Below are 27,701 nucleotides of genomic sequence, written 5' to 3'. Positions count from 1 at the left end.
TCTACCAAAAACGTGGATGGAAACCTACGCGAGGGCAGGCGATAAGGCAGGATCAACAATTCATTCAATGAAAGTTCTGATATCATGAGGACACAGTATACACTGCCGCCGGGACGTACGAAAGTAGGAGGCAGCAATTGTCGTGTGTGTCCGCATTGGCAATCTTCATGACTGCACACCCTCCAACATGTAGGCAAGAAGAATCGGAACTTGGAGGTATCTACTTGGCAATCCGACTAGCGGAGGTATCGAAGAGAAGCGTAAACACCACCATAGACTGTCAAAGGGCGTTGGCCTGTTGGATGCAGGGAGAATACCCAAACGCTTCGGTAAGACACCCCCACCCACAACGTGGAAAGTTAACGTCACCTAGGCACCCGGACACAAGGGTATGAAAGAGAACGAGGCACCCAGTAACAGTCACACGAACCCACGGGTCTCGCACATTGCTTCCAGAACCGCCGCACACCTTTCCCCGAAATCCGCATATAACGGATACTCTACGTGCGCTTAAAAACGCGATCTTTTCCGTGCTACATGGGGGTCTAAATGCCAAGAGACCTCAAAATGTGTGGAGGATATATTAAAAGAACTATCTGGAAATAAATTCTGGCGAGGATTGTCACTGAGCAAACAGTACATATTACAAACAGTACATATTACATTGCATTGCAAACAGTACATATTACACCTTTATCGAGATATAGGGCGTGGGGACTTTGACCAGCTAATTACCTCCATATCACTACGAACTGGTTGAGAGGGCAAAAAGCTGCTGCATCTGGGGCCCTGGATTTCACGTTCCACCCTTCCATCTGTTTATCCCTTTTTCATAAACTCCAATTCTCTCTCTCTCTCTCTCTCTCTTATCATAAAAACAAAAATAGTCACTCCGCCATAGAGCTTAGAGAATAAACGCTTTGAAACATTTATACTGTAACCTTCATGCTCAAACTGACCACTACGCCACAGCCGCAACCTTTCATGCTCGCATCTTAATTCACAGGAGCACAAAGGGCCTCTGTTTCTGCTGTTCCACGGCGATTAAACAAATTTCCTGAGAGCCTTTCTCTCTTCGCTTATCTTTAATGTTATGAAGCATAGATTGTAAATGCTCTCTGAGACTCGGCAACAACGCCGCGACTCTGAGACAACGCTCTCTGAGACTCCGCGTAACGCTATCACATCGTACATCTTAAGACCCAAACTTACATGTTACCTGCAGCTGTTTTAGGTGTGCATCTATCAGCGCGATCACCCAGACCTGCATGCTGCGAACAATGATGGAAACCACGTTAAACATGGTTTGAGATGTATGAATGTGCTATTGACGTCAACAGGCGCGAATGCCTGTTCTTTTCTTTTCGTTTTTCGTTTACCGCTGGTCCGCTACACGGCGCTTCTACCCGGTTCGGACTAACTCTGGTATGAAGTAAATAGATACTTATAATTTGGTCAAACTTGTTTCACAAAAATGACTTACAGAAATGGCATCGAAGACTACCTATATCATTTTTATACCAATAAATAAGGAGAGAGATCAAGGCATTCGTATTGCACATCGGGGGATATTTATCAGCCAAGTCAAGGAACAGAAGTTCTTACGCGTATGGTTTCATGAAGAATTATCTTGGCACGTGCATATAGAACACTTAGGCAATAAAATTTCGAAAAGTATTGGCGTTCTCTGCAGATTAAGTGGTTCAATACTGCTTTGGTACAAAAACAACGTTACAACCCTTTTATCTATACTACACGCTAAACTTTCTCACATCCTCTTTGGCCGAAAAGGATGTATCAATTTTTGTCCCATTGTGCCCACCTTGAAAAGGTGTTTTAGCTGAAAAGGGTGTAAGGATGAAAAAAGGGTGTTCGTGTGAACAGCCTAAAAAAGGGTGTAAGGTTGCGCATCAACCTAAAATAAGGGTGCGGGCAGCTAGCACAGGTACACACGCGACTATGTGGATGGGCCGATCGCGCAGCCTGAAATACAGACACATTAAACACGCTGAAGTCACACTTGGACTACAAATGAATTGAGCAAGAAAACCAACGGGATGCATGGGGAGAGCTAGAATATACTTACTTGGAAATACATCAGCTCGCCTTGTTTTTGCAGCCAGCAGACGAAAGTCCTCCGATATATTCGGTTGGCTTGTCGCTAAAATCAAATACTTTAGCGTTAATTTTGGAATTCAGCATTTTAATTTGCGAATGTACAAATCAGCATGCGGATTTGCAAAAACTTTTTAATCGTGACGTAGTTGTTTATTAAATTTTATTAAATACAATAAACGTATTCCAGATCAGTTCAACACCCAACAAAAAATGTGTTCGTTATTTCAGCGCCTTTTTTCCCCTCAAGAGTCAAGGGCTACAAATCAGGGCGTTGGAAAGAAAGAAAAAGGGTGTAAAGAAAAACGGGGTAAGAAAAGGGCGTAAGAAAAGACCGCCAACTATGAAAAAGGGCATAAAAGACCTCCAAATTTTGAGGTATTTTATACCCGCTTACACGGGTGGACGGAACATTTTCCACAAGCGGGGATGTTTTGTACCTCACGATGTTTAAAACAATATGAATGACATAATTTATTACCAATGGCGCTGTTTAAACTCGAGCTACAGGCTCGGTGGCGTAAGCAAAAACAGACCAAGAACTGCGTCGCCTGCCAAGGGTACACCACCGCAGATAGGTTATCACAACAGTGAAGCCGGCATTCCAGCCTATTCGAGTGCGAGCACAAGGGTCGCTTGCGTATGCGCACCTCGTACTATATCATTTTAAAGCTACTGGTCTTTTCGGGATACTAAAACGCAAAAAAATGGCGCAGCTTGCACAAGTTGAGCAAGGCTGGAGAAACCCCCGAGCTGGGGGTTGACCTAGCTTGTTTCCCCCTTGGATCCGGTGTCAGTGTGAAGGACACACTGGAACATCCGTGTAAAATCAGACTAAACTTGGTTTCAGTTTGTTGTGTATATATAGTCTTTTTAATTTTAAAAGTTGGCATTGACGTTTCACGTGCCAAAGCTACACTTGAGCCATGAGGCGCACAGTATTTAGAAACGATAATGGCAGAGGAACATTCTTTGGCTATTGAACATTTCTTACGAGGGGGAGTTAGGCATGGGGGAATGTCTTGTATCTCGCAGTGCAAATATACATGCATGCATGACCTTAATCAATCAACGGCAGGACACCTTTTCAACGCCCTACCAAAAACGTTTTTCACACAAAGAGGGCAGAGCTGGGAGTAAGGATGTTGCGTTCTAAGGAAAAAGGTGCAATGGCCTCCCAACACACTTTTCCACTTACGCTACATTCTGTTTGGCCAAAAGCGTGTTAAAAGGTTTAGTGTGTAGGCTTTGCTACGAATATTAGCCCGCTGAAAAACAAGTAAAACAAATTGCAAATGGCTGATTGGCTTACAAAAAGAGTTCTCCGTATATTTGTCAATTTTCACTGGCCACTATGCTGGCTTGAGCACGGGTCCACTATTTCTTCAGAACGGTAAGTTTAACGGAGCCATGAAGAGAAAATACGACTTCGCGTAATTTGAAAGAACTAGGATTCAGTATATCACTGAGCTCTATTTCAGCCACAAAAGATGTTTTTAACGAAAAAAAGCAATATGTATTTCAAAACTTTCAAATTTTGCGCCACAGTGACGTGTTATGAGCAAGAATGACGTCATACGGGTCAACAATAAAACATAATTTTCAGTGCGTTAACTGCACGTTAGCATTCAAGTGATGCAGTCAAATGGATCTAGAGGCCCCATTACAGACGTCCAGTCATGTCTCGTCGCCACAGATCAGTTAGGCGGCCGCCAATCGCACAATCAAGGTTCTGTGACGTCATAGAAAAGTTGCGGGAAATTGGCTAGGGGGTCGCAACTGCTTCACACGTTTTCTTTAACATCTCCGTTATTTGTTCGAAGATTGCGATGATATTGGTGTCATTATTATCGGGACTACGCAGTCTTTCTAGTAAACCCAACTTGTGTTTTGTCTTCATGGCTCCTTTAAGGCTGACCAAATGTATTATATGTAGGGTGACCAGGCATCCCGTTTCGGCCGAGGCAGTGCCATTTTTGATGTACGCTTCTGCCGTCCCTTCTTTCTGTCCCAGTAAACAAACATGTCCCGTTTTCGGAGGACTGCATAGTTTCAAAACTGACGCCAAACAAATTGATCACACCAAAAGTGCACCGACTCGCTACTAGTATATTTTACAAAGATGGCAGTACTTGAATATATCTACTTTAGAGTGGAATTTAGATCTATTCTTGCCGAAGAACGTTTTAAAGTTTCTGGACGAAGACGACTTTGAAGACACATTATATCATAAGTCTATGAATGTGACGCACAACAATGAGAAGAAACTAGAAAATTGAATTCTTCCCGTATTTCGATCTCTGAAAGATTGGTTCAGGTCTTTGAAGAGATGTCAATGAAGGATGCACGCTGAGCTGAAATTTCTCGCGTCACGGAACTGGCGCTATGTTTTCCTGGAGTGGCAGGCGTTTTTTTTTTTATTATTGCGATCTCGAGGTGGGCATCAATCGACCTCTCGAGGTGGGCATCAACCTGCTTTTAACATTGCGTGGAATATGACTTGTGCGGCGAAACATTCTGTACAAGTGTGAAGAATTTCGCAACCGAGTCTTACGGAATAAAAGTCCTGCACAAAAAAGTAATCGTCAGAGAAATACACCAAAGCAGGACCCGAAGTGGGACCTTTAGAATGAATGCCCGTAATTGAACTCTCAGTGGGGTTGTTCCCTCGGCCTGAGTGGGTGCTCAGTGCAAAATGAAACGTTTTTAATAGAGCAGCTCTCACAGTAAAATGTTTCTCCCAATCTCAACACTTGTTCTTTTTTACGCTCCCCCTCCCCCCGCTGGTTTGTCCTTTTTCTATTTCCAGGAAGATGGTTACCGTAATTATATGAAGCTTTCACAAGTTCTACACAAAGAAAACCTTCAATGCAAATATAACGACACTAGCAGTACATACTCTTTGAGATGTCCCAAAATACATACACCAAAATTACAAACTACGGGAGGCACTCTTTTCTGTTTGAACACACCGACACACTAAGCAAAGCTGGAGAACAGATTGATTTCAAATACACTAGAAACAAATTTAAGACACCGGCGAAAGAACACCTTCAGTAAGTATTTCTGCTTCAATGGGTAGAACTACGGATATCGTTTAGACCTAGGTCTAAACGCTATCCGCAGTTCTACTCATTGTCGTTTAATGCGCTGGTTTTGTAATTGGGTCTATATTTGAAACGTAATCATAGTTCTACCCTGATTGTCCTAAGTACTCTTGTCTATTTTCATGTGCTTTATTGTACCTTGCCCATCTTGTTCTTTATTTTTTATAAGGAACAATGTTTCTTGTGTTTTAATTACACAAACATTTGATTTTCCAGCTTGCCAATTTTCCTTATTCCTTGCACTGTACCAAAAGGTGTTGTGGCCCCTCTCAGTCTTTTCAAGCCTTTACACCCAGCATCCTTCCTTGTACCTCTGAGGAAAGAAAATATTTGAATCTAGAATCATGAAAATGTCCGCACCCGTCATGTATCAAGTTCGTTTTGTTTGCGAAAGACAACGGATATTTGCTGTTTTGTGGTGCATGAAAAGGCGCTACCGCTGCTGTTTGTAAGAAAAATTTAATTATAACTTCCCCTACACTCTGGCAATCGGGAAAGTTGAAAACATTGTTACATCTCTGTCTTCTTTGTGAAAGCGCAAACCAATGCAAGTGTGTCACCTCCTGTGTACACACTGAAACAAAAAACGTTTCGCCCCTTTCTCGAAGAAAGATTGCTGAAACACGACAATTTTCCCGATCCAAATGCAAATTCTGCAACCTATACAGGAAACTCCGAATTTCCGACAATGCTTAGATGACCGAATGTGAAGTCATGATTTTGTATCTAATAGCTCGTGACGGGGACTGATGCAGGACATTTCGCTGCAAGACGCTACGGTGCAGGACGTTTAGGTACGGACATTTGGGTTTACGAACTTTTCGGTCAACAAATTATCATGTGCTTTATTGTTTGCAACTGCCGCCACATCTTAATTTCCGCGTGTCGCGTGTTAGGACAACAATCTAATAACTGCATATTTAGATTGATGGCCCGCTTGATTTTTGGCAGGTATTTTTAGAATTGAGCACTTGTATACTTTTGTCTAATTACTCATTCAGGAAACTCTTGTTATGCATATAACAAGTTAAACTTGTTTGCAGATCTTCTTAACTTGCATTATTCTGCATTCCATTGTCCGACATGCACATGAGCCAATGTTTCAGATGGTATAATGCCTACTACAAGTAATTTCTTTAAATAAACACGCACTCTCACTATTGGTTGTATTCACTGGCGTGGCGCGCATGCCGGCCACCATGTGTGTCGCCTTGGCAACGCGGAACATTGGCCACCACCATGGCGGCACACGCATCAGGCCCACCGAGATCAAAAGCATTACCTCGTGGGGAAACATGGGCTTATTCCTTTCACTCTAAGCGACGTACCACAAGTGTTCCTCTCCGTGACAGAATGAGCCCTCAGCTCTCACGTGGTTCCGCCGGGCGTATTTCATTACGGAGCCAGCAGGTGTCCCGTAGCCATGTTTTTGCCGCCGGGGGGCGCTCTTGGAGGGACATGTTTTCGGCGGACCGTTGTCTAAGCGGGCCGCCGACCTGGGATTTGGATACCACCCGGCTTTCGCATTGCTGGTGTGGGCCGTCGTGTGCCAGCTTCCGCTCCCGAGTACTCGCCTGTCGGCCACACTTCATTCCAGTGATCTCCGAAGTGGTTGGAACCGCCGCAGACTTCGCTCCTCGTCGCAGCAAGCTCTCCTTCGCACTTCACTGTTCCCTTCGAGGCTTCTCGTCTCCGGGAGGCAGCATTATGCCAGCCAGCAGTGTTCGAGGCGGGTTGTGTGTGGCGGGATCAACCACAGCGGAACCACTCTTCTCTGCTATTTCCTCACATTTCCAATCTTTACGTTTCTCTATTCTATCCTAGCATCACTTCAAATGTCGCTGCAATTATTCATATCTGTTGACGCCATGGTCGAGACGACGGATGCGAAGTTGTCGAGGGCAAGTGCAGGGGAGACTAAGAGCGCCCCCACATAATGTGAGCGCGATTAATATATTGTTTGACGCCACCGCCGAGACTCAGGGTTGAAACGCGGCGGACGGTGCACTTTGTTTCTGTGAGATCCAGGCCCAAAGCGCATGCGCGGGCGCAGTAGCCCCGTTTACATTGGCCCGACGAGGGCGCGTAGAGTTGAAATAAAGAGGCTTTTTCGACTCAACCCCCCTATGTATAAGCGGACGGGCTGGGTCGGAGAGCCGTCGCGGCGAGTCAAGTCGACTCGGAGGCAGGGGGTGGGTTGGCTCGTTCGTCGGACTGAGTCGGTGAGCTGCGGGGAGCAGAATACCGTATTTGCGCGGTTCTAACGCGCCGCAGTCATAACGTGCGGTTAAGCTCGAGCAGGAAAATTCGAAAAAAAGAATACTTTGACACTGACGGTACTGCGCAGATGAAAAAGACATGACACCACGTTCCTGGAATGGGGAGATTTCATTCAGCGTACGCAGCTGTGGAAACCGAAAATGATTGTGCTTCATATGATTGCTTATCCAGCTGCTGCTGTATATTGAACATTGAAGGTGTTTGCAATTTCAAGTGCCTTGGCTTTCGTAATTCTAGGCGTTACGGGCTAATTGCAGCAGCACAAAAATTTTTACAACAGCTGGCCAAGGTATGAGGCACGCCATTGAGGAATTAGAGCGCCGAAATTCACTCACGTGGTGTTGACGGACTATTTTTTATTGGATTGAATTGGATTTTGAGGGCACTTCGTGTCCGTTCCACATGGCAAGGCTGCTGGCCGCTTGAAAGCCTATTTCGTTTTTGAACATGATTGTAACGCGCACACAAATATTAAGGCTACCTTTCAGCAAAAGAGAGTGCGCGTTAGAATCGTGAAAATACGGTAGCTCTTTTTCTGGGAACCCCTCCGCTCCCCTCACCTCTATTCTTTGGACGGGGTTCATATAAACGCGGGAGGGGTCGAGGTAGCTGAACCCGCTAGTCGACTCGACCTTTTCTCGTCGAGTCAATGTATTCGGGGCTAGTGGCCACGTCCATGGCGGTTTTCAGTGTTGCCAAGCGAAGAAATCGCCCCCTAAACTTTTAAGTCAATACTACCTACACAATTAAAACAGTTGCACAAACGCACAAGTAGTTCCCCCCATAATGCAGACGAGGCGGAGGACAAACTTTTTATTGAGCCTTCAAAGGCCCCTTAGGGGAGCGTGGTGACCGGCGTACCGATGACCGCAGCAGCCCTCGCCGTGACCGCCCGTTGGATAGACAGGTCGGAGCTGAATGCAGACGACGTTTGAAGAGTTTTATATGGGCTGCGCTGTCGCGCTAAAATTAATTTGCTACACGCTCTCAGCAAAGAAAGGTTATAATACATTCACCATGAGCTGACACAATCTCTCTTGTGCGCAACAAAAAGCTACAGCAGAAGCGCCTCAGGACACAATGACCATTCTCGTTGGCCCCCAGTGACGCCCCCCTCGAGGAGCGAGCTTGCTCAGTGCACCTTTCGCGCGTTCTACTATACCGACTGCGCCCCCTCTCCAGGAATGACTTATTGTTCACCCCAGTCATCCCAACGGCAATTAGGTCATCAAGCCGGTCATATCGACACTCCGCACATTGTTGGATGAAGAATTCTCCTCGGCTTCTTCGGTTAAAATAGGAAGAAAATGTGAATTGACTGGCGTGGCGACAGCTGTAACAGTAGTCTTCCAGGTTTTGGCGCCCACTTCACACATAGAAGAGGAACAATAGGCACCCCCCTACCGACGACCCAGGTACATATGCGCAGCCCACCCCTCCGGCATTATCCCCATAGCGTACGACTGTAAGTGCGATCCCTGATTATTTACCGAATTGAATGCCGACTAGTGTGATAGAGAAAATCATGAAAGGAGAGTGTACACGTGCTTAAAAGCTAGCTTGGTTTCTCTCCTTTTCCTTTTTCCGTGATGGTTTGGGGTTCGGGGTAGGAGAGTTCGCAACAGAGTATAGGCAGAAGCGTCAAGTGCAATCAAAGAGTTTCAGTAACACTCAGATTAAAAGGGATTGGGGCTGTTCACATTAATAATAAATTTGAGAACAGGTGAACAAAAGTAAATTTACAGCGTTTATTGTTAACATCTGCTATCAAAATGAGGTTTTACGCGGTGATTCAACGCCTAGGTTTGCTGTTCGCTTCCATGCAATGCGGCCTATACACAACTATCGAACGTTAAAATAATATCGTATGACCAACTTAAAATATTAAATCTAAAATGTTAAAAGAATGCCAAGAACATGACGTGCACTGAAATGTCCGCACTGAGACGTCCTGCACCGAAAGATCAATGCACCGACATGTCCGCACCAATACGTTCTGCATCGAAATGTCCTACACCGGAATGTCCGGATCCCGACTGGGTCATCTGAATGTGGTTATGCGGTTAGCTCAGCATTGTCGTTGAATTGGGCTTCCCGTTGGTTAAGCGAGGGGGGGGGGGGGGATCGACGCCCTTGCTGTGAGCCTGTTAGAGAATACATTCATCGCCATCATCACTTACCGTGTGACAACTGCATTCGTCGGCCGCAGCGGGACCCGTTAAGCATGTAAAAACACCCCATTGTTTAGGCTGTGCATGATTGGTGTGCCCTTTGTGAAAACCCATTGGGTAAAACTGGCTTTCCTAAAGCAAATTTTGCTGACTTGCAGTGCGCATTTTCAGACAACGCTACAATTGAGACAGAAAGCTTCGCTTTAAAAGCGTTTTTCATGACAGGTACAGAGCTGAGTTTGTTAACAAAGGCTGAAACAGTTGTGTTTTGTCTTCGTGGCCCCTTTGAGAAATTTAGAGCGCGCCGGAAACTTACCAGCGATACTTTGCCAAGACTACTTTGCCAGAAAAAGACGGCCATCCTCGTACAAGCGTTCTTGAGAGAAACAGGCCAATTCGCCAGCGAGCCCCAATACCAACCCTTGTGGACCCATGAAATTGTTCATACGCTCACGGTATGCATAGCATTTCAATTCGGTGGGGGAAGGGGGCTGTAAAGCTCGAAAACTTACTTCCTTGCTGCGATTGCGTTCCCTCACAGCGCGTATACACAGCAAAAGCTTTTCTAGTACTATTAATGACGCAGGCGCCTCTTCGGACCTGAGCACTAAATGGGGCGTGCTTGCTTCCTATATCGAGCCGCAGCTGATGCTCGAATTGCGTCTGCCAAATGCTATTAGAGGCGATATTCTTTCTTGAGATACTTAAAAACAGAAATTTTGGTCTGTCTGTATGACTCGATTCAGCCACCCGGCCAAAGTGAAGCAGGAGCTGCGCAATAGTCGTATATACCCACAGCCAAGGGAGGCATTTACTTGCAAGGGCGCCAGTCGACTGTCGTCTTTCGTCGACATTTGCAACAAAATGAGAAGATACGCGGCCATTTTTGTATGTGAGGTAGCCATGAAAAAGTACTGGTTTTGAGCATCTATGCTACTTGAGCATTCGTGAATGGTTCACAGCAATTTTCCCCGCCTTCACACAAATTAGTTACAAGCTCCTCTTCCTGAGGGGAGTAATTTTTTCCACAGTGTATAGGTATAGTCAGATGGACATGTGCCGTTTCCGCACTGTTATGGAAGCTTTTTCGCGATCATCGACAACATCGGGCCACTGCAGGGATGATCTTTAACGCCACTTAGGTATCTGGTTGCAGAGTTGATGCTGTCATCAATCGTATGACTCTAAAACCACTGACGTCAGCGGTGTCTCCACTCGGCATAGTAGCTGGAGAGTAAACACGCTTGTGTTGTAAGCTGTAGAAGGACTATGCCAACATTGTCACCAATTGCACCACCGCTTGCTATGCGACAGAAATCACACTAAAGGCTTAGCACATAGGGCGCAAGGGGGAGAAATTTCTGTACAACGCATGACGTCAAGGAAAAGTGAAACATATCGCTGTGACTTAACACGGCCACACTCTCCCGAGCGGATAAGGTGGCTTAAAATATACACACACACACCGGCGTTGTTATTCATACTTTCAAAACATGAGCTGGCTCATTGGCTACTACAGGTCTTCGCTGTTACAACCACTGCGGACACCTAACTCGCACTAGTGTGTCTGCACAACAGTGAGAGTATGCGGCTGAATCACTGCAGGGTTGAACGGTACATGTTCTGATTTTAAAAAAAGAGAGCGGTTTACATATTTTAAACAAAACATTACTTGTACTTGCGTTTACGTTTCTCGCTTTTACCTACGCGGATAATGTTTTTTTCTTCTCGTTTGTATCTACACACGTAAACGCTGCGCTTCTTCCGCCAGGGGACAGCGAGTATATAATGCTGTGGCATTTCCCTTGTGAGGTACTTAGGAAACAAAGAACCTGCAGCAAAGTCCTTCAAATTACGGTAAGTTGATGACTTGTGGTTTATAGAGTATAAAAGTTTACCTGATCAAGTGTTCTTGTCCTATAGAGTGAGAATTTAGGAAAGCCTAAAATACGGAATTCCGGAGTAACAATGCAGCGTGAACTCTAAAGCATGTTGGAACATATAAAGTGTCTCAAAAAGTTTCATTTCTGTGTCGATCTTGGAAGTATTCCCATACACATCTGCTTTGATGTTACTTTATCTGCCAAGCCTATAGCACTGCTTGTCAATGCGGAAGTAATCGATGTGGTGAGTGAGGAATGAAGCAAAAATCAGGTGACCCAACTGGTGCACACGGAAAAAGCGATAGATACGGAGGAGCTGAAAAATCCCAGTGAGTGTGTAATTGTGTTTATTAGTCCCGCGCACGGAATTGCAAAATGCTTGGTGTCTTTGCAGTCGAGTACAAGTAGTCTGTGATTAGCCAAACGTGCATTCTACGAAAGGTTAATCTCGATGGCGCGGTTTTAAAGCGAAAGGGCAAATTGATTTTTGTTGGCCAGTAGCGCGGTCGTGTTTGACGAGATTGTTATTGTGGAAATCAATAATCCTATCTTTCCTAAATTGGCCAAACGGATTTGTTAGTGCACCAGAAATGGGAAGACCGAGTACAGGGGGTAATAAACGAAATACGAACAACCGAGCGCCCAACCTCCAACGCATGCTGCACTATTTGGCTGCGAAGTTTGTAAACTGCGCGCATGCGCACTTCTTCGAGAGCGTTTGACAGTGCGGCCTACATTTATAGGAAGTAATTGGTCAAGGAACGAGGCCGGTCATTTATTTTTGGGGGCTTTATCACACTGCATCGCACCGAGCAGAGTGACCGTTGAAAGGGATCATGTTAGTTGCAATCGACCTGCTGCGTCATTGGCTTCTGTATACAGTAGATTGCACGCACTCGCATCCTCCTCAGTGGCGACAGAGCGTAATAAGGCGCGTCCAAATAAATGACCGGCGTCGCTTTTTCATCAAGCATTTCCGCTAAGAGTACGCCACCCTCTCAAATGCTCTAAAACAACTACGTATGCGCGCGCGCAGTTTACTGACTTTGCAGCGAGACGGTGCAGAATGCGTCGGAAGCTATATTCCCCATTGTTGGTTTTTCTTCTAATGTCCCCTTACACCAGAAACCACAGCTATGAAAACAGTAAATTTATACTAGGAAAGCAGGGCATATAACTTTTTTGGATGTCCACTACTCTTCTGACCAGGATAGAAAACAACGCTATTCACTCTCAAAATTCCTTTTGTTGTTAAACGCTTTTTTGCTTCTTGTGTTATCTTGCTCCCACTATAGTGAGTCTCCTAATAGCGGAGAAGTAGTCCGGCATTTGAGAACGACCTTCGTGATTTAGCTTTAAGATCATACGCTTCGATTCCTTCCCGACTTATGTTCTACTGCTAAAAGGACGCCTTTCTAAAAATTGATATTGGAATATGAACTTTGCGACCGTTTCCTACTCACTTCCTTTTTGTGGCGTAAAACAGCTTGCGAAAAAAAAATAGCGAAGAAGTTGCCCACGAAAATAGAGCCAGAGCAGCGGATTCCCCTCAGAGGGTATGTCGCACTGTCTTTTCATTCGAGTTCAGTCACGTGTCTGGTGGCTCTAATAATCCATGGCCCTTCCACCTGGTTGCAGTATATACAATACAAACAGCAATAGTGGTTTATATCGCCCGCCTTACTCCGCCTATTGTTTTTATTGCGCTTGTGCGATCGGCAACAAAATTTAACCTTAATCAAAACTAAAACTACCTTGTAGCTCACAGATGTTTTTTGCATCATCAGATGGGGAATTTTCTACAGTGTAAGTAAACCGAACACGCCAGAAACTTTTTGTATTCACTTTATACTTACTATTTTACAGTTTTTCGATAATGTCACATCATTTTTTAATATCACCCGCCGATTTTGTTTATCACTGCGCGATATGCTGTGTACCAAATTCTACCCCCCCCCCTCTGCCCCCCAGAAATGTATGTTGCATCGACACCTCTGTTTGCGCTTTCCGCATTTATTTGTTTATAAGCAACTCCTGCTGACGCGGGTAGTATATTTGCAATAACATGCTGCTATCTACAGGTAAATGAGCACCCCATTTTATGCCATTGCCTAATTTTACAGGGTCAAATTTTAAGTTTTGCAAATATTTCTGACAAAGGGGGATGGTTATTTCGGTAGAAATTCAAGTAAGCACGTATGCAGCCCCAGAATAGTTAGGAAAAACTAGCGCATCCAGACAGATAACTCCCAAGGAACGTTTCGTGAAAACATAAGGGGTAACACATTCGTAAAAAATAATTTCAACCTGTATACTGGTTTATTTGCTACGTAAAGTGAAACAATGGGTAGTTTCCGCAAACCTCCCTCTCAACGTCCCCTTAGATTCGACGAAATCTTTGCAACCTTTTGAGATTGCACTGGAGCACTATATGAAATTCGTTTCAAGGAACTGATGTGACCTACAAAGGTAGGTGCTAAGAAATAGACCTGTCCGTCTCGGGTCCACACGCTGCGAATTATGGTGAAAAAAACAGTTCTTTTTTGGAGTTGGGTTTACCGTAAAATAACACGCTAATTTTGTATGCATAATTGAAAATCATCCTTAATTAACAGACAATAAAAATCGAATAGTTCTCTAATTTATTCGACTGTCATTGGAGTGGTCCTTACTTCACATATCGCAGAAGGATTCCTGATCTTTCCGTCTGTGGCTAAACCGAAAAGACAAACATGAGGATTTTCTTGGCTGCAACATTGATTCTTCTCCTGGCCGGTAAGTAATCAAGGGAATAAAAAAAACTGTATTGCTTTAGCTAACTTTATGACCGACTAGCCAAGTTGAACAAATTTGCAAATTCGATGGAACAAGCTCTTCAAATGCTCCAAGCATAGTACTTAGACTATACTGCTTCCGTACCAATGTGTGTGAGTGTCTGCAATGAGGTGAATCTTTCGGAATAAGCTCTAACGACGCGAAAGTGTAACAGACTGCTGTCGAGTATTAATAAATTTAAGACAAAATTGGGTTTTTCTACGGTGGAAAAACTCCCGTCGTTTAGACAAGCCGGAGGAACTGGACAGAAATTCCCGCGTTTACCCTAAGGAAATGTCTGTTACTTAAATTGTAATTTCGACAACACGCACCTTCATTCGCTGATTCATACATTTTATCGTAACCTAAGGGTTCGTATATGCAATAAAAAGTTTAAACACCAGCCCCTCAACAGAATTGTCAATGTTTTCAATAAAACATCGCGTGAGAAAGCATTTTCGATCAACACATTTCAAATGAATTCATGTGCTTTTAACGCGCTCGCAAATGTATCGCATTGGTTTCACCTATAAAATTAATACCAACGAACGCTCCAAAAACTCAGTTTTTACGAACAAACCTTTTCGCTAGACGGTCTTCATTTAGGGAAGAAATAAGCCTTGACAGATTGTTCAAAACCTGATGCACTGTTTAAAATGGAAAGTTTGTTTTCTCTTGTGATGCCTAGACAAAGTGCAAACTTTACTACGAGCAAACTTTAATACTACAACATTTTGGCCATATAGTGGACAAGATGTTTGTTAACTTTGTTTGCATGAACTTTGTTCGTACATTTGAATCGGAGTATAGGAGTGTCTAATCAGTAGCAGCAGGACTTTCTATTATTGAAATTGTAAAACGGCTGCTATGCGACAGCTGACATCGATTGGCTTACGCTAGCTGTCTCAACCGTAGTGTAGATTCTACTTTGAATTTTGTGATTTTGTAGGTTCTTCGAGACTTCCTAGACTCTGGGCAGATCTAGAAGTAGAAATACGGCTGGCACTAAACTCTACGTCCTCCAGGGCGGCTTTGTAGAGTACTGAACATTGCTAGAAAACTTACAAACACAATAGTATCATATAATATCAATTGAACAAAAAAATATCCATACAACCCAAACAACATCTGTAAGAACATTTTTGGAGGACTACTAAACGAATGAGAAGCCTGCTCACATTTCAGGCGATCTGGTCAACAGACGGTAACGACGCGAATGGCAACCTGCGGCTTCAAGTGATGGAAGGAATCCGGTGCGACGCAGTCATTATTTACATAATCCCACTTTATACAGGAAAGAAACGTGGTTGTGAAGCCGTAAGGGTTCTCACCTTCATTGTCACTTAATAATATAGTCTACCTAACGTAATCCTGGTATATGACACAGAAATCTGAGAGCTCGGCCTTGCAGGCTCACATTACAGGGATCCTGCAACACTTTTCTAGCTTTCTTTTAAATCTCAAGAGCTTTCAGAACGTAGTCAAAAAAACACATCCATTACTCGGAATTGGAGGTCACAGTACCTCAGCCAAAAATTACTGCTATATGCCCCATGAGATACCTCAGAAACTTTCTCAAAAAACCTTTTGCCTTTTTCCCGGGCTTGGCGGTTCCTTGTGCGCTCGAATTACATCAAAACAGCGGTGTAGAGGTGATTGGCCGGCTTTCTTTCAGTTTCAGCGATAAACGCATTTGGTAGCCACTGTTTAAAAAAGCCACAAAAGCAAAGTGCAAAGTGAAGGCAGATAGTTCTGCGGCGACGACGAGCAAATCGTGCAGTGCCTAAGCTTTTTGGCATAACTATAGCTTTCACAATGCTTCCAGACGCAAAATAAGGACTGAAAATGTTGATCGCAAGTGTTGCAGAGTCACTTTAAAGGAACCATGAAGGCAAATATAAGCTTGGTTCAGTAAAACACTACTTCGGCTTGATAACAATGATACCAATTTTATAGCGAGCTTCAGAAAATAATCGAGATATTGAAGATACGAAGCAGCGGCAGCTACATGTCATTTTCCGGTAATTTATATATGACGTAACAGAATCTTGTCTCTGTGATTGGCTGCCGCCGAGAAAAGTCACCGCCAAGAAAGATGACGATTCTAATGGGGCACCTCGTTGCGTTTGATAAAATTACTTGAATTCCAACGTGAAGTTAACGCACTGGCAACCATGATTTCACTGCTGCACCATATTACTTCCCTGGAGCGAAAAACATTTGAATGTTTCTGTTATTATTCGTGTCGTGTCTTGGAAAAACAAAAACGTCTGTCCGCGTTTAAATGAAGCTCAGTTAGCTAGCAATGGCTAGTTATTTTAAGCTGTACACAATTGTATTTTGTCCTCATGGCCCCTAAAGAACATGCAAAGATGGGTGACCCGGCAGATTGTTACGGAGACTTACATAAATATTAAACCAGCAAACAGCCGCCTTTTTTCGGCTATTGGTTTGACGCACATTGCAGCCACTTGATATACGGAGAACCCTGATGGCGTTACTAGTACATTGTCAATGGATTCTTTACACGGGTAGAATAGGAATTACAGTTTCGAATTATTCTTTTCACGCATGAGATACAATGTACGAATATCGCTAACAATTTGCAAGAACCCTTCAAGAACCCTAATTGCCGTATTTAATAACACGAAATTATTTGCAGTTGCCTTCGGGCGTGCCGCAGGCAACAATACCGCAGTGGGCGCACAGACGGGCAGTCAGAACGCCGACGGTAACGAAACAACACACCCCATCGAGCATCGTCCCTCTACAGGTGGGCGAGCGCTATCATTTGAACGCAGAAATTTCCCGCGTGAAAACGTAGGACTTCAGGTCCGTGGGGATCCGGGATCGTTTCCGAATGAGCATAGCAAAGTGACATGTAGCGCCATCCAAGGGCTCGTTTGAACGGTTATCAACGTGTTCCTGATACACTATTTAAGCAGCTGGATCCGCTGGTATTCTTGTGTAGTGGTTGCACTCCCCTAGCAGGCTTGCGATGCCGGGTTCTGATTGCGAGTGCCCCGGTTTTGTTTTTTTACTCGTTAGTTACACTTGAAGGATAATATTTGGTAACACGAGTAAAATGCGTTTTTGACACCTATGGGCATTATGTATGGTATTCCTCCTAGTGCTGCTCTCTTTGGGACAGTTTCAGCTGCTGCTTTTTGCACGTTTTTGTAGTTTCGTTTCTTTGATGTGCGTTTTATCTTTGTTTGTTGGTTTATTATAGCGAGAGGTTTATCCTGTAGGCTGGGCCTCGGTTACCATTCTTCTTTTGCGATTTCAGTGGTTTTGTACGCTTTAGGTTGGTTTCGACTCTCTGTATAGGTCAGCAGAGGTCTCTGTACAGGCTAGCAGTGTAAGCGCCCAGGCACGTCATCTTCATTTACAGTTCGGGTGTTTGGCCCAATTTAGTGTCGTTTTTGCTGCTACCCATTTCAGTTCGGGTGGTTTTGTGTGCGTTAGATGGGATTCCGCTATAATACACACCCTTTAGCATGCTCAGATTACGGCTGGCTGTGTTCACAAGGAAATCCACGTGCGCATTAGGGAAAAAGGTGCCCTGTGCATCAGAAAAGATATTGACGCGCTATGTCACTTCAATGTTTTATTAATTGATTCAAATCGTTTACAGCACCATCGAATGCAACTGGAGATGTCACCCTCAAGCCGGATGCACTGAACTCAAACAATACAGCTGACTCAAATCCAGTCACGCCATCCACTGCCGCAAAAGGTGAGCTTCAAGCTTCAATTTAAATGCAGCTTTGTAACAAGAAATGCATTTGGGTAAACTTTCTCGAAGAGTTTGCTGTTGAACGCAAGGTAAAAAGGAAGCTCACTCTAGCGCGTAAGACTTGAAGGTATCCAAGCTGTACACAACCTTCACGACCATCACGAGGCTTTAAGTTCACTATTGAAACTGATGTCCTTCATCTTCGCTACCGCAACGACTTTTACCCCGTCATTGTGGCTGTAAGTGTGAGCATCTTTCATTTTTTTTTGAAGTGATAATCATTGGACATCACCTTGGAGGGGCGTACATTATGACGTCTCTTTCTCGCCCCGAGCAAGTGTTGCCAGGATTACGGCGAACACTGGACTCTTTCTCGTTCCTAGCAAGTGTTTCCACGATTACAGTCTTTGTTTATTTTTTTGGCCATTCTTGGCCAATCTCCCTAAGTCAGTATGTTTGGCTTGACAAACGCGCACCGCGGACGCTGGGCGGTCATCTCGAGTCACGCACAAACGAGCGCTAGACATTTTCTTGGTTTTGTTAACTACCGGGCGGTCCCCGCGAGGCACGCCTTCACGTGCGTGCGCTCGGCAATTGCTTGGTATTTGTAACGGCGGACACGAAAAATTACGATTTGCTAAACAGCTTCGCTGTTACAAAACGCACCAGTTTTCTTCTGCAAGGTGTATTTTTTGTTTAAACGCGGAACAAGGCATTTCAGTGACACTAAAAATAAAAGATGGCGACGGTATAATGATAAAGCCATCAATGAGTTCGTAAAAAGGTACATTAAAAGGCCTATAATGCCTGCGGGGGCTAATCAAATCTGGAAAATGGCGGTAGATGTGAGAAGTTGTCTTGAAGACAGCAACCCTCGCCATCATATTGTAAACCTGAATTGAGCGGTATACCGACAGAACAGCACGCGACGAAACGGCACGCGACAGAATAGCACCGACATAACAGCGCGGCGTCAAAAGGGCACGCGTCAAAACAGCACGCGTCAAAACAGCACAGCGACAAGAGCGCACAGCGACAAAACCGCACACGACAGAAGGGCACGGCGCCAAAACAGCACGGCGTCAAAACAGCACGCGACAGAAGAGCACGGCGACAAAACAGCACGGCGACGAAACAGCACGCGACAAAACAGCACACTGCAAGAGATGAGCACTGTAAAAGTTGGGTGCGGTGGCGTTGCTAGGTAGTATGGCATAGTGCACTCGCCGGAACGGAATCCAAATTCTGCGGCAAGTAAGGAATAGAAAAGCACATTCATTTGAACTTATTTTTACAAGACTTATCTGTGCAGGAACATATCAGTACATGGACATTTAGGCACCCGCATATTCCAGTGGAGGGCGATTTCGGTACAGGAAGAGATTTAGGTGTGCCTGTGATAGGCTGAAGCAACACAACATAGTGAGCCGTTGATATCAATTACAGATTTTACTTGTTCGTATTACTTTTTTTTTCACGCATGGTTATATGTGCAATTATTTCTATGAAACGACTACTCCAGTAATTGCCTATTAAAGGTGGTTCCTCGATCCCGTTGTATTGATTGGTTTTTGGTCATGAATTCAGGGATCTATTTTTATGAAGACGGCATCTGTGCCCTTTTCGTGGTAATTTAACGCAGAGCCATGAATCTGCATATTTCGTGAACACTTTTTTCTGTGTTAATTTACTGAGGATTGTTCCTGGATCCTCTATTATTTAATTACTTTTCTTATAAATGTTGTTTGAATTATTCATTTGCTCATTGACGCCATTCTTTTGAAAACTTCGATGTATAGTGACGGTCTTTTTCACTAAAGTGAAGAATGCGAGCTGCCGGGTCACCAATGAGCCACGATCCACAGTAGCCCATATTCGCGGACGCTGCTTTGACGCGCAATATTGTTGCGGAAATATTTCTTACCCACTAAGAGCTCCTCTGTGCTGTTAAACAAATTAAACCCCCATGTATAAATTAGAATTAAGTGGTGTAGGACTTCAGTAAGAAGCAAATTATCCGTCAGAATAGTAGCGCTTAAGGATTACACTTCGGCTTTTCGCTTCCATCATATTCCAGGTGATTTGGGTTGCAGCGGCTCATGATAACCTGAGGCATGCCTATTTCAACTGGCACTTGTTCTTTTTTTACACTTTCGATAAAACAGCAGAAAAAGAAAACAGCAGCAAGAGAAGATCTTCTTGTGGGAGCCGAAAGATCACGGCCGCTGCAAAGCATGCCTCGGGACCGGGTTAAGGTCTTTTCTTGCCTTGATGCCGTTTTTTTTTTTTTTTTTGTATTCGCAGTGCGGACTCAATAAAAGAAGCACACAAAAGCTTTCATTTCTCTCAGCTTTTTTAGGCTTCACAACCAGAACGCTAAATTTGGAATATGGGATGCTCCGCAGTGAAGGACTTCACACTTCTTCGCGTGCATTTAAACGGCGACACTCCGGCGTGTTCGCTCTTCTCCTTCATTTGAAATGCAACCACCATTGCGGGCATCTAACTCGCTTTCTTTGGCTCAGCGGCTCAACGCTATCCGCTCTTTCCAGCCCCTACAGGTGGCGCTGCGGAAAACGGCAATAGGAGAAGCGAGTTTAAAACCGGTAGGCGGAGGGCTAACCCGTTAGGGTAATAAAGGGTAGGTTTAATGAGTAGAGTAAGACATGCAAGTTGGTTGGTGGCAACGGACGTCCCGATACAGATGGAGGGCTTCTAATCATCATCATCATAATCATCATCTTAATCATCATGGCGTACCAGACTGTGATCCGGCCTTCATACCAACATGCGCGCCAGCATCAATAGAGGCCCAAAAGCCCGTAGCTCTACTAGAAACAATTACTTTATTAAAGATAAACGCAGGCATATGTTGCTAAATGCGAGAGAACGTTAAATTTGTTTCAGGGTGCCTGGTGCGGCGTAAAAAGAGCCGCGTTATACGCAATCCGCTGTGCATGGCTCCGCCCGCACGGAAGTGGTTCGCGAACACCCGCCTTATTGCGAAAAAAACTGCTATAGGATGTGCAACGCTAATCTCGTGGGGTGTTTGCAGTGTACGTCATCGCAGTGTACGTTAAACTTGAGGCGTGTTTGTTTTTTTCCTGTGTAACTGCTAAGCAGAAGACCATACGCACGATGTGCGGGCGATATGGTCCCGGCAGAAATGGTCCCGGAGCTACTGGCCCCGGAACTGATAGTCCCGGAACAAATGGTGCCGGAAAACATGTCCCAACTTCAAAGTAGGAAAAAAATGTCCCACCACTACTTCACCTATGCATGAGCGCCTGTATAAGGGAAGCAGGGAGGGGGTCAGTTTATTTGTCTTTACATGTTTGTATTTGTGCACAATGTATCTGCATCGGTCCGTACATAATATATTTGCTAAGGCTGAAATTATTTGAAATAAATGCTGCATGCGAATTTGTCGTCGTACGAGTATGTTCTCCCGTGCTTCCATTGCTGGTATCCTTTCGTTTATTAACGCTTGAGAAGCGAGTATCACGATTCAGGCTGTGCAGTGAGCGCTTTTACAGGCACAATATTATTTAGGTTACATGATGTATCGAAAATGGGAGTGGGCCGGCACCACTGAATATCAAACAACATAAAGCTGTACTAGCGATCACGCTCGCCGATTTCTCGCTATTTAAAAAAACGAACTTTACCCGATGAATGGTTTATTGCGTTACCTAAGCTGCGATACTGTGCTCTTCATCTGAAATGCTTCGATATCTGCAGTTAGAATCAAGCGAAGCGGCAGTAAGGTTTTGGACCTTGATACTTTTGCAGCTTGCAGCTTCGATACTTTTGATTTTCCCCGAAAATATGACATATAGCTATTATCTATGACGCCTATTATCTTGCTGCAAGGCTTAGAAGACTGCTGGCTAACATGTGTTGCGGGAGCCTAACAATTGCTGAAGGCAGCAGGTGAGCTCATAAAAACAGGCCACCCACCATAAACAACAAACTCTGTTGTTGGGAACCGCATTTGTGCAGAAACATATGCAGTTCATTCGCTAAAATACATAAACATGTTCGTGTGCATCTTTCTGACGGCTTTACTTTCCCAGAAATTGCGAGAATCAAAGACTGTCACTTGTCATGGTACAATGAAAAGCCAACGATTGATGCAACTATTGATGCAAGAACGGGTGGACCACGGAACAACCCGAACGCGTTTTGCCTGTTTCCAAGTCCCGCTCTCAAAATAAACTGGCTCGTGTTCAAAATCCCTCCACTCAATGCGCATGTTAGCAACTGCCCCCTCTCGTTTCCCCTCGACCTCCTCCCTCTCCTCAGCGAAAACGAGGGTTGGGTCGGCTTTTGTTGCCGCCAAGACGAACAAAGGGGCAGTGGCTGCTGTGGAACGCAGAGCGTACAATGCGCACGCGGAGACGTACAATTAGTTGCTCCCCTGCTATTCGCCCCGAGCGCGAACACAGTCGGCCCCTGGCGGCGGCGGTACGAACCGCTCCTAGTGTGGACGGCGCGCAACGCTTCTTTTCCTCGCGGCGCCTCAACTTTTCTCTTTACCTATCTCCTTTTTCTCTACCCTATCCTATTCATCCCATTCTATATTCCCTACCCCCCGGACTGGGTTGTATGCCGGTGAGCCCCCAGCTGGGCTCAATAATATCCCCAGTCCATTTCTTTTCCTTTTCCATCGAACCACCTACTACTACTACTCTCGCGTCGTCTGCTTTTTCACGTTGCGTGCGGCGCAAGGCGCGTGCTGCACACGACAAAACAACCAATATGTGTGCTCGTTTGGCAGTAAGCAATGACATAGTAACCTCTGCGTGCTCGTTTCCTCTAGAAACGCAATAATCAGCGGCCGTTGCGGGTTTATGCGCTGGTTTAATTCCACGAAACATCTTCGTTGTGGTCACCGCTTGAGTGCGAAACGTGTTATAAACATTGCTTTCCCGACGTTCCCGAAACGGCAGTCGTCTGCCGTTTCGGGAACGTCGAAGGGTGCTTTTTGAAGGTGGCGTGGCGATTATTTAAAGGATAAAAGTTTAGTACGCGAAACAGGTAAGAAGCGACAAGAACTGTGCATACGCGTGCAAATTCCACACCCTTGTAAAATTGCGCTGTGTCCTTATAGAAAGAAGAAACAAACAAAAACATTTACAGTGCACACGACCCGTGCGCTATCGCCCATACATTACCGGACACGTATTTTACACCCGCAAGCGTCTGTGTGATCGTGTCCTTCCCGTACCTTTTCTAAAATAAATACCATTTTTGGGGATACAGCCCGTTCGTCACATGGCGTTTCGTCATTCGTCATAGGCCGGTTCGTAATAGGCCGTTTGGTCACATAGGATCATTCGTCATAGGCCAGTTTGTCACTTAGGAAAGTTCGCCACAGGTGCACAAAATGAATGTCCACGTGTTTTTGTTTTCGACTCGAAAGAGAGAAGCGAGGCACAGGTTTAGTTAGATTTTTTTTTTACTTTGGGTGGTACATCTAGCAAAGCTCAACAAAGAATGCAAGCCAGAGTGGGAAAGTAGGGTGACGTGTTCGGACAAGATTATAGATACGAGTTGAACGGGATACGGCCCGTTCGTCACACGGCGTTTCGTCATAGGCCGGTTCGTAATAGGCCGTTTGGTTACATATGATCATTCGTCATAGGCCGGTTCGTAATAGGTCGTTTGTTCACATAGGATCATTCGTCATAGGCCAGTTTGTCACTCAGGAAAGTTCGTCACAGGTGCACAAAATAATGCATTTTTTTCGACTCGAAAGAGATTACCGAGGCGCAGGTTTAATTAGTTTTTTTTTTTTACTTTGGGCCGTACATCTAGCAAAGCTCAACAAAGAATGCAAGCCAGAGCGGGCAAGTAGGGTGACGTGTTCGGACAAGAATATAGATACGAGTTCAACAACCCTAGACAGAAAAGTGAGACAGGGACGTAGCCCAACAAAGTTCTTGGAAGACGGGCCAGGCGTCTGGTTCTAAGTGGTCCCGTAGGGAAAGTGATAGCACCGACTTTCTCGTTCTTGGAAATTTCACACGGGCCATTTCGTGTCACTTATTAGTGGTTTAATACAAGTGGTGCAACTAATTATTCGGTGGACCTTTCTTCAGTAGCCATCTGCGCATGCTCGGGGCGCCGGTTCACCATGATTGGCAGTAGCTCTCGGGCAAAATAAAAGTACGCGGGCCCTCAGCTAGCTGCTTGAGGAGCGAATATGCCTCCTATACGGCTGCACGTTTTTATATCCTCCTTTCGGACAGTTCGAATGTGCACACACACAAAAAAAAGGCTTTCCAAGGAAAGGGGCAAAAATGACCACGCTGTGAGCACTTGGCTACCAGTCAGGGAGCAACGAAAATAAAAAAAACGTGAAGAAAAAGGAGTGCTACGGCCACTGCAAATTAGTCCCGCGAGCGTGCGCCTACTACCGTGACATTCATGCGAAAGGCAAGGGGGACGGGTGGGAGCAGTATGTACTGCAGGACCAGGATAATTCGTGCACGGGTTCCCCGAAAGCCAAACATTTTTTGTGGCGTGCCTTAATGCCAGTTTAGGATCCCCGTGGCGGCCGCTAAGATGACCGGTACTGCGAAAAGGTGTGCAAAGTAGTTATTGTCATGCCTCATCACCACTTACGTCTAAAAAAAGCCACAGATTTTGTTTTTGCGTTCCTGTAACGAACTTTTTTAAGTGACAAACTGGCCTATGACGAATGATCCTATGTGACCAAATAGCCTATTACAAACCGGCCTATGACGAATGATCCTATGTGACCAAACGGCCTATTACGAACCGGCCTATGACGAAACGCCATGTGACGAACGGGCCTACACCCGAATTGAACAATCGAAGACAGAAAAGTGAGACAGGGACGAAGCCCAACAAAGTTCTTGGAAGGCGGGCCAGGCGTCTGTCTGGTTCTAAGTGGTCCCGTAATAGGGAAAGTGGTAGCACCGACCTCCTCGTTCTTGGAAATTTCACATGAGCCATTTCGTGTCACTTTAGTGGTTCAACACAAGTCGTGCAACTAATTATTTGATGTACCTTCCCCCCGTAGCCATCTGCGCATGCGCGGGGCGCCGGTCCGCCATTCCGGGTTGTAGCTCTCGGGCAAAATAAACAAAAGAGCGCCCCTCAGCTAGCTGCTTGGGGAGCGGATATGCACGTTTTTATATCCTCCTTTCGGACAGTTCGACTGAGTTCTTATGTGCACACAAAAAGGCTTTCCAAGGAAAGGGGCAAAAATGACCACGCTATGAGCACTTGGCTACCAGTGAGGGAGCAACGAAAATGAAAAAAAAAGTGAAGAAAAAGGAGTGCTACGGCCACTGCAAATTAGTCACGCGAGCGTGCGCCTGCTACCGTGACATACATGTGAAAGGCAAGGGGGACGGGTGGGAGCGGTATGGACTGCAGGACCAGGATAATTCGTGCACAGGTTCCCTGAAAGCCAAACATTTTTTGGGGCGTGCCTTACTGCCAGTTTAGGATCGCCGTGGCGGCCGCTAAGAGGACCGGTACGGCGAAAAGGTGTGTAAAGTAGTTATTGTCATGCCTCATCACTAGTTACTCTAAAAAATGCCAGAAATTTTGCTTTTGCGTTCCTGTGACGAACTTTCCTAAGTGACAAACTGGCCTATGACGAATGATCCTATGTGACCAAACGGCCTATTACGAACCGGCCTATGACGAATGATCCTATGTGACCAAACAACCTATTACGAACCGGCCTATGACGAAACGCCATGTGACGAACGGGCCTACTACTCGAACCACCCATTTTTGGACCGTAGTTGGTTATACTCACGAGGAGGAATAAACACTTATTCAACTGTATCGAGTTGCTAATTTTACGTATTATTTAAAATACGTTTCTATGGATGCGCAAGAGTATTTAGGGGGAATGTTTCGGTAAAATTAAGCAGTTGTGAGTTTCCGTCAGTCATGTGGCATTTTGTGTGTCATTTTCATATATATCATTTTCAAATCCGGCATGAATCACCTTGTCCAGAAACGTGTGTCACTCAGCATAACCAAATGCCTAATTTGGTCACGTCTTAACCTCTTAAGGTAGACCTAAGTTTAAAGAAAGAGGAGAAAACGCGTAATATATAATGCACGTTGTTGCCCACATGTGTGTGGGGTGTGTGCCATGACTCTCTGGTTTTTTTTTTTTTTTTCCCACAATGCTTGCTTTCAATACAATTTTGAAAAAGGCATCCCACAATTTCAGGACGATCTCGGACCAAAGGGGGTTATACATTTTGGAAAATACGTGTACTGCTTTTTCACCGCTACAGAACACGACGCCTAGTGTAGTTTCGATTGTAAATAATACTGATAACCATAGTTTGGCTTTTCGCGCGCGTTACATGCGTTATCTTCTCGCTGCTCTTGCAACGTTGGCAGGACCCCCCCCCCTCCCCCTTCCCGAAAAAAAATGAAATGCGCAGAATTTAATTTTTTACCAATCCTCAAGAATTAAATGCCAAGACAAAGGCGATATTCCGTTTACAAAACAAAGTAGTTACCGGGAACCCGTTACGCTGATTTGCAACGATAAATAAAAAGGAAATGTTTTACTACATCTGCAACAGCGCAACTTCATTTATTGCCGTCTTTAGGGTTCGTAAGTGACCTTATACGCAAGAATGCAAACACATCTCGCTGTTGCAGGCACCTGTTAGATTCTAAAAGAACGCAAATCTTCAACAGAGCAGCCGTCACAGAAAATTTGTGCTCACTGTGAGGTCCCAGAAGCTTGGTTTGCACACTGTAAGCCTGCTTGTCACTTTGCGAAAACCTAGCTAAACATGAGATGTTGATTGTACTGCGTGCGTTGACAATTCAATTCGCAAGTTCACTTGCGACGAAAGCCGTAAATAGGTGATCCGAAACCGTTATTCATGAAACCTTCCTTCAGAGTCGCTAAAATTTCATTTAAAAGACCCGTTAGAGCGGTTACATTTATGTCTCTGAGCTGATCAAAATTCAGTAATTTTATGTTGCCTTTTGAACACACAAAAAATATCGAAAGCTCTTAGAAGGAATTTCGGGGCAGTTAAGTAGTGTTACCATTTCAGAGCATCCCACAAATGCAAGAATGCGTCATGCTACCAGTGAAAGCGATTGAGATTGCCGTTGTAAACTGAATTTCAGAGATCGAGGCTTCCTGATTTGTTTCTATTTATGCTTTTATTGAAGGCTCAAAGCCATAGTCTGGAAAGATCGAGCTTGCTACGAGCCACAGCGTACAAGTTTATTGTCACAATTACGGCCATTCTGAGATTCCCGATGGGTCGTAATAATTAAAACTGACTGCCGCTTCCATGCTATACATTGAACGTTGAGTAACCGAACCACAGCATACCACTCTTGTTTGCACCGGTCGTGCGCACATACGGCAAGAAAAAGGCACGAAGCGCGCCCATAGTGTGCATTCTTACGGGCCGCTCAGCGGAGCATCCACACTAGCAGCGCGACGCTGTCGCCACCTACATGTCGAGCTCGCGGCGGGGGCGATCGAAGTTCACTGATAAGGCATCCCTCGCTTTCCCTCCATCTTAAGGCGCGGGAACACCGGAAACACAGGCTTCAG

At 44.9% G+C, this 27,701-nt stretch overlaps 1 protein-coding gene across 1 annotated transcript in view; it reads left to right on the top strand.

Annotated features, from left to right (window-relative positions):
• The first annotated feature begins 11,444 nt into the window (after positions 1-11,444).
• LOC144157861 (uncharacterized) overlaps positions 11,445-27,701 on the top strand; it is a 31,074-nt gene continuing 14,817 nt past the window's right edge. Inside the window, exons 1-4 of the mRNA XM_077688586.1 lie at positions 11,445-11,530; positions 14,243-14,331; positions 17,033-17,143; positions 18,008-18,109. Coding sequence (XP_077544712.1) covers positions 14,289-14,331; positions 17,033-17,143; positions 18,008-18,109 — 256 coding nt within the window. The 5' untranslated portion in view covers positions 11,445-11,530; positions 14,243-14,288. The remainder of the gene's footprint in view (positions 11,531-14,242; positions 14,332-17,032; positions 17,144-18,007; positions 18,110-27,701) is intronic.

The sequence above is a fragment of the Haemaphysalis longicornis genome, unplaced genomic scaffold, assembly GCF_048455015.1.
Source record: "Haemaphysalis longicornis isolate Haplotype H1 unplaced genomic scaffold, Haemaphysalis longicornis Haplotype H1 scaffold_10, whole genome shotgun sequence".
Classification (NCBI taxonomy): domain Eukaryota; kingdom Metazoa; phylum Arthropoda; class Arachnida; order Ixodida; family Ixodidae; genus Haemaphysalis; species Haemaphysalis longicornis.
The sequence above is the reverse complement of the archived record's forward strand: the minus strand, read 5'-3'. Positions and strand labels throughout refer to the sequence as shown.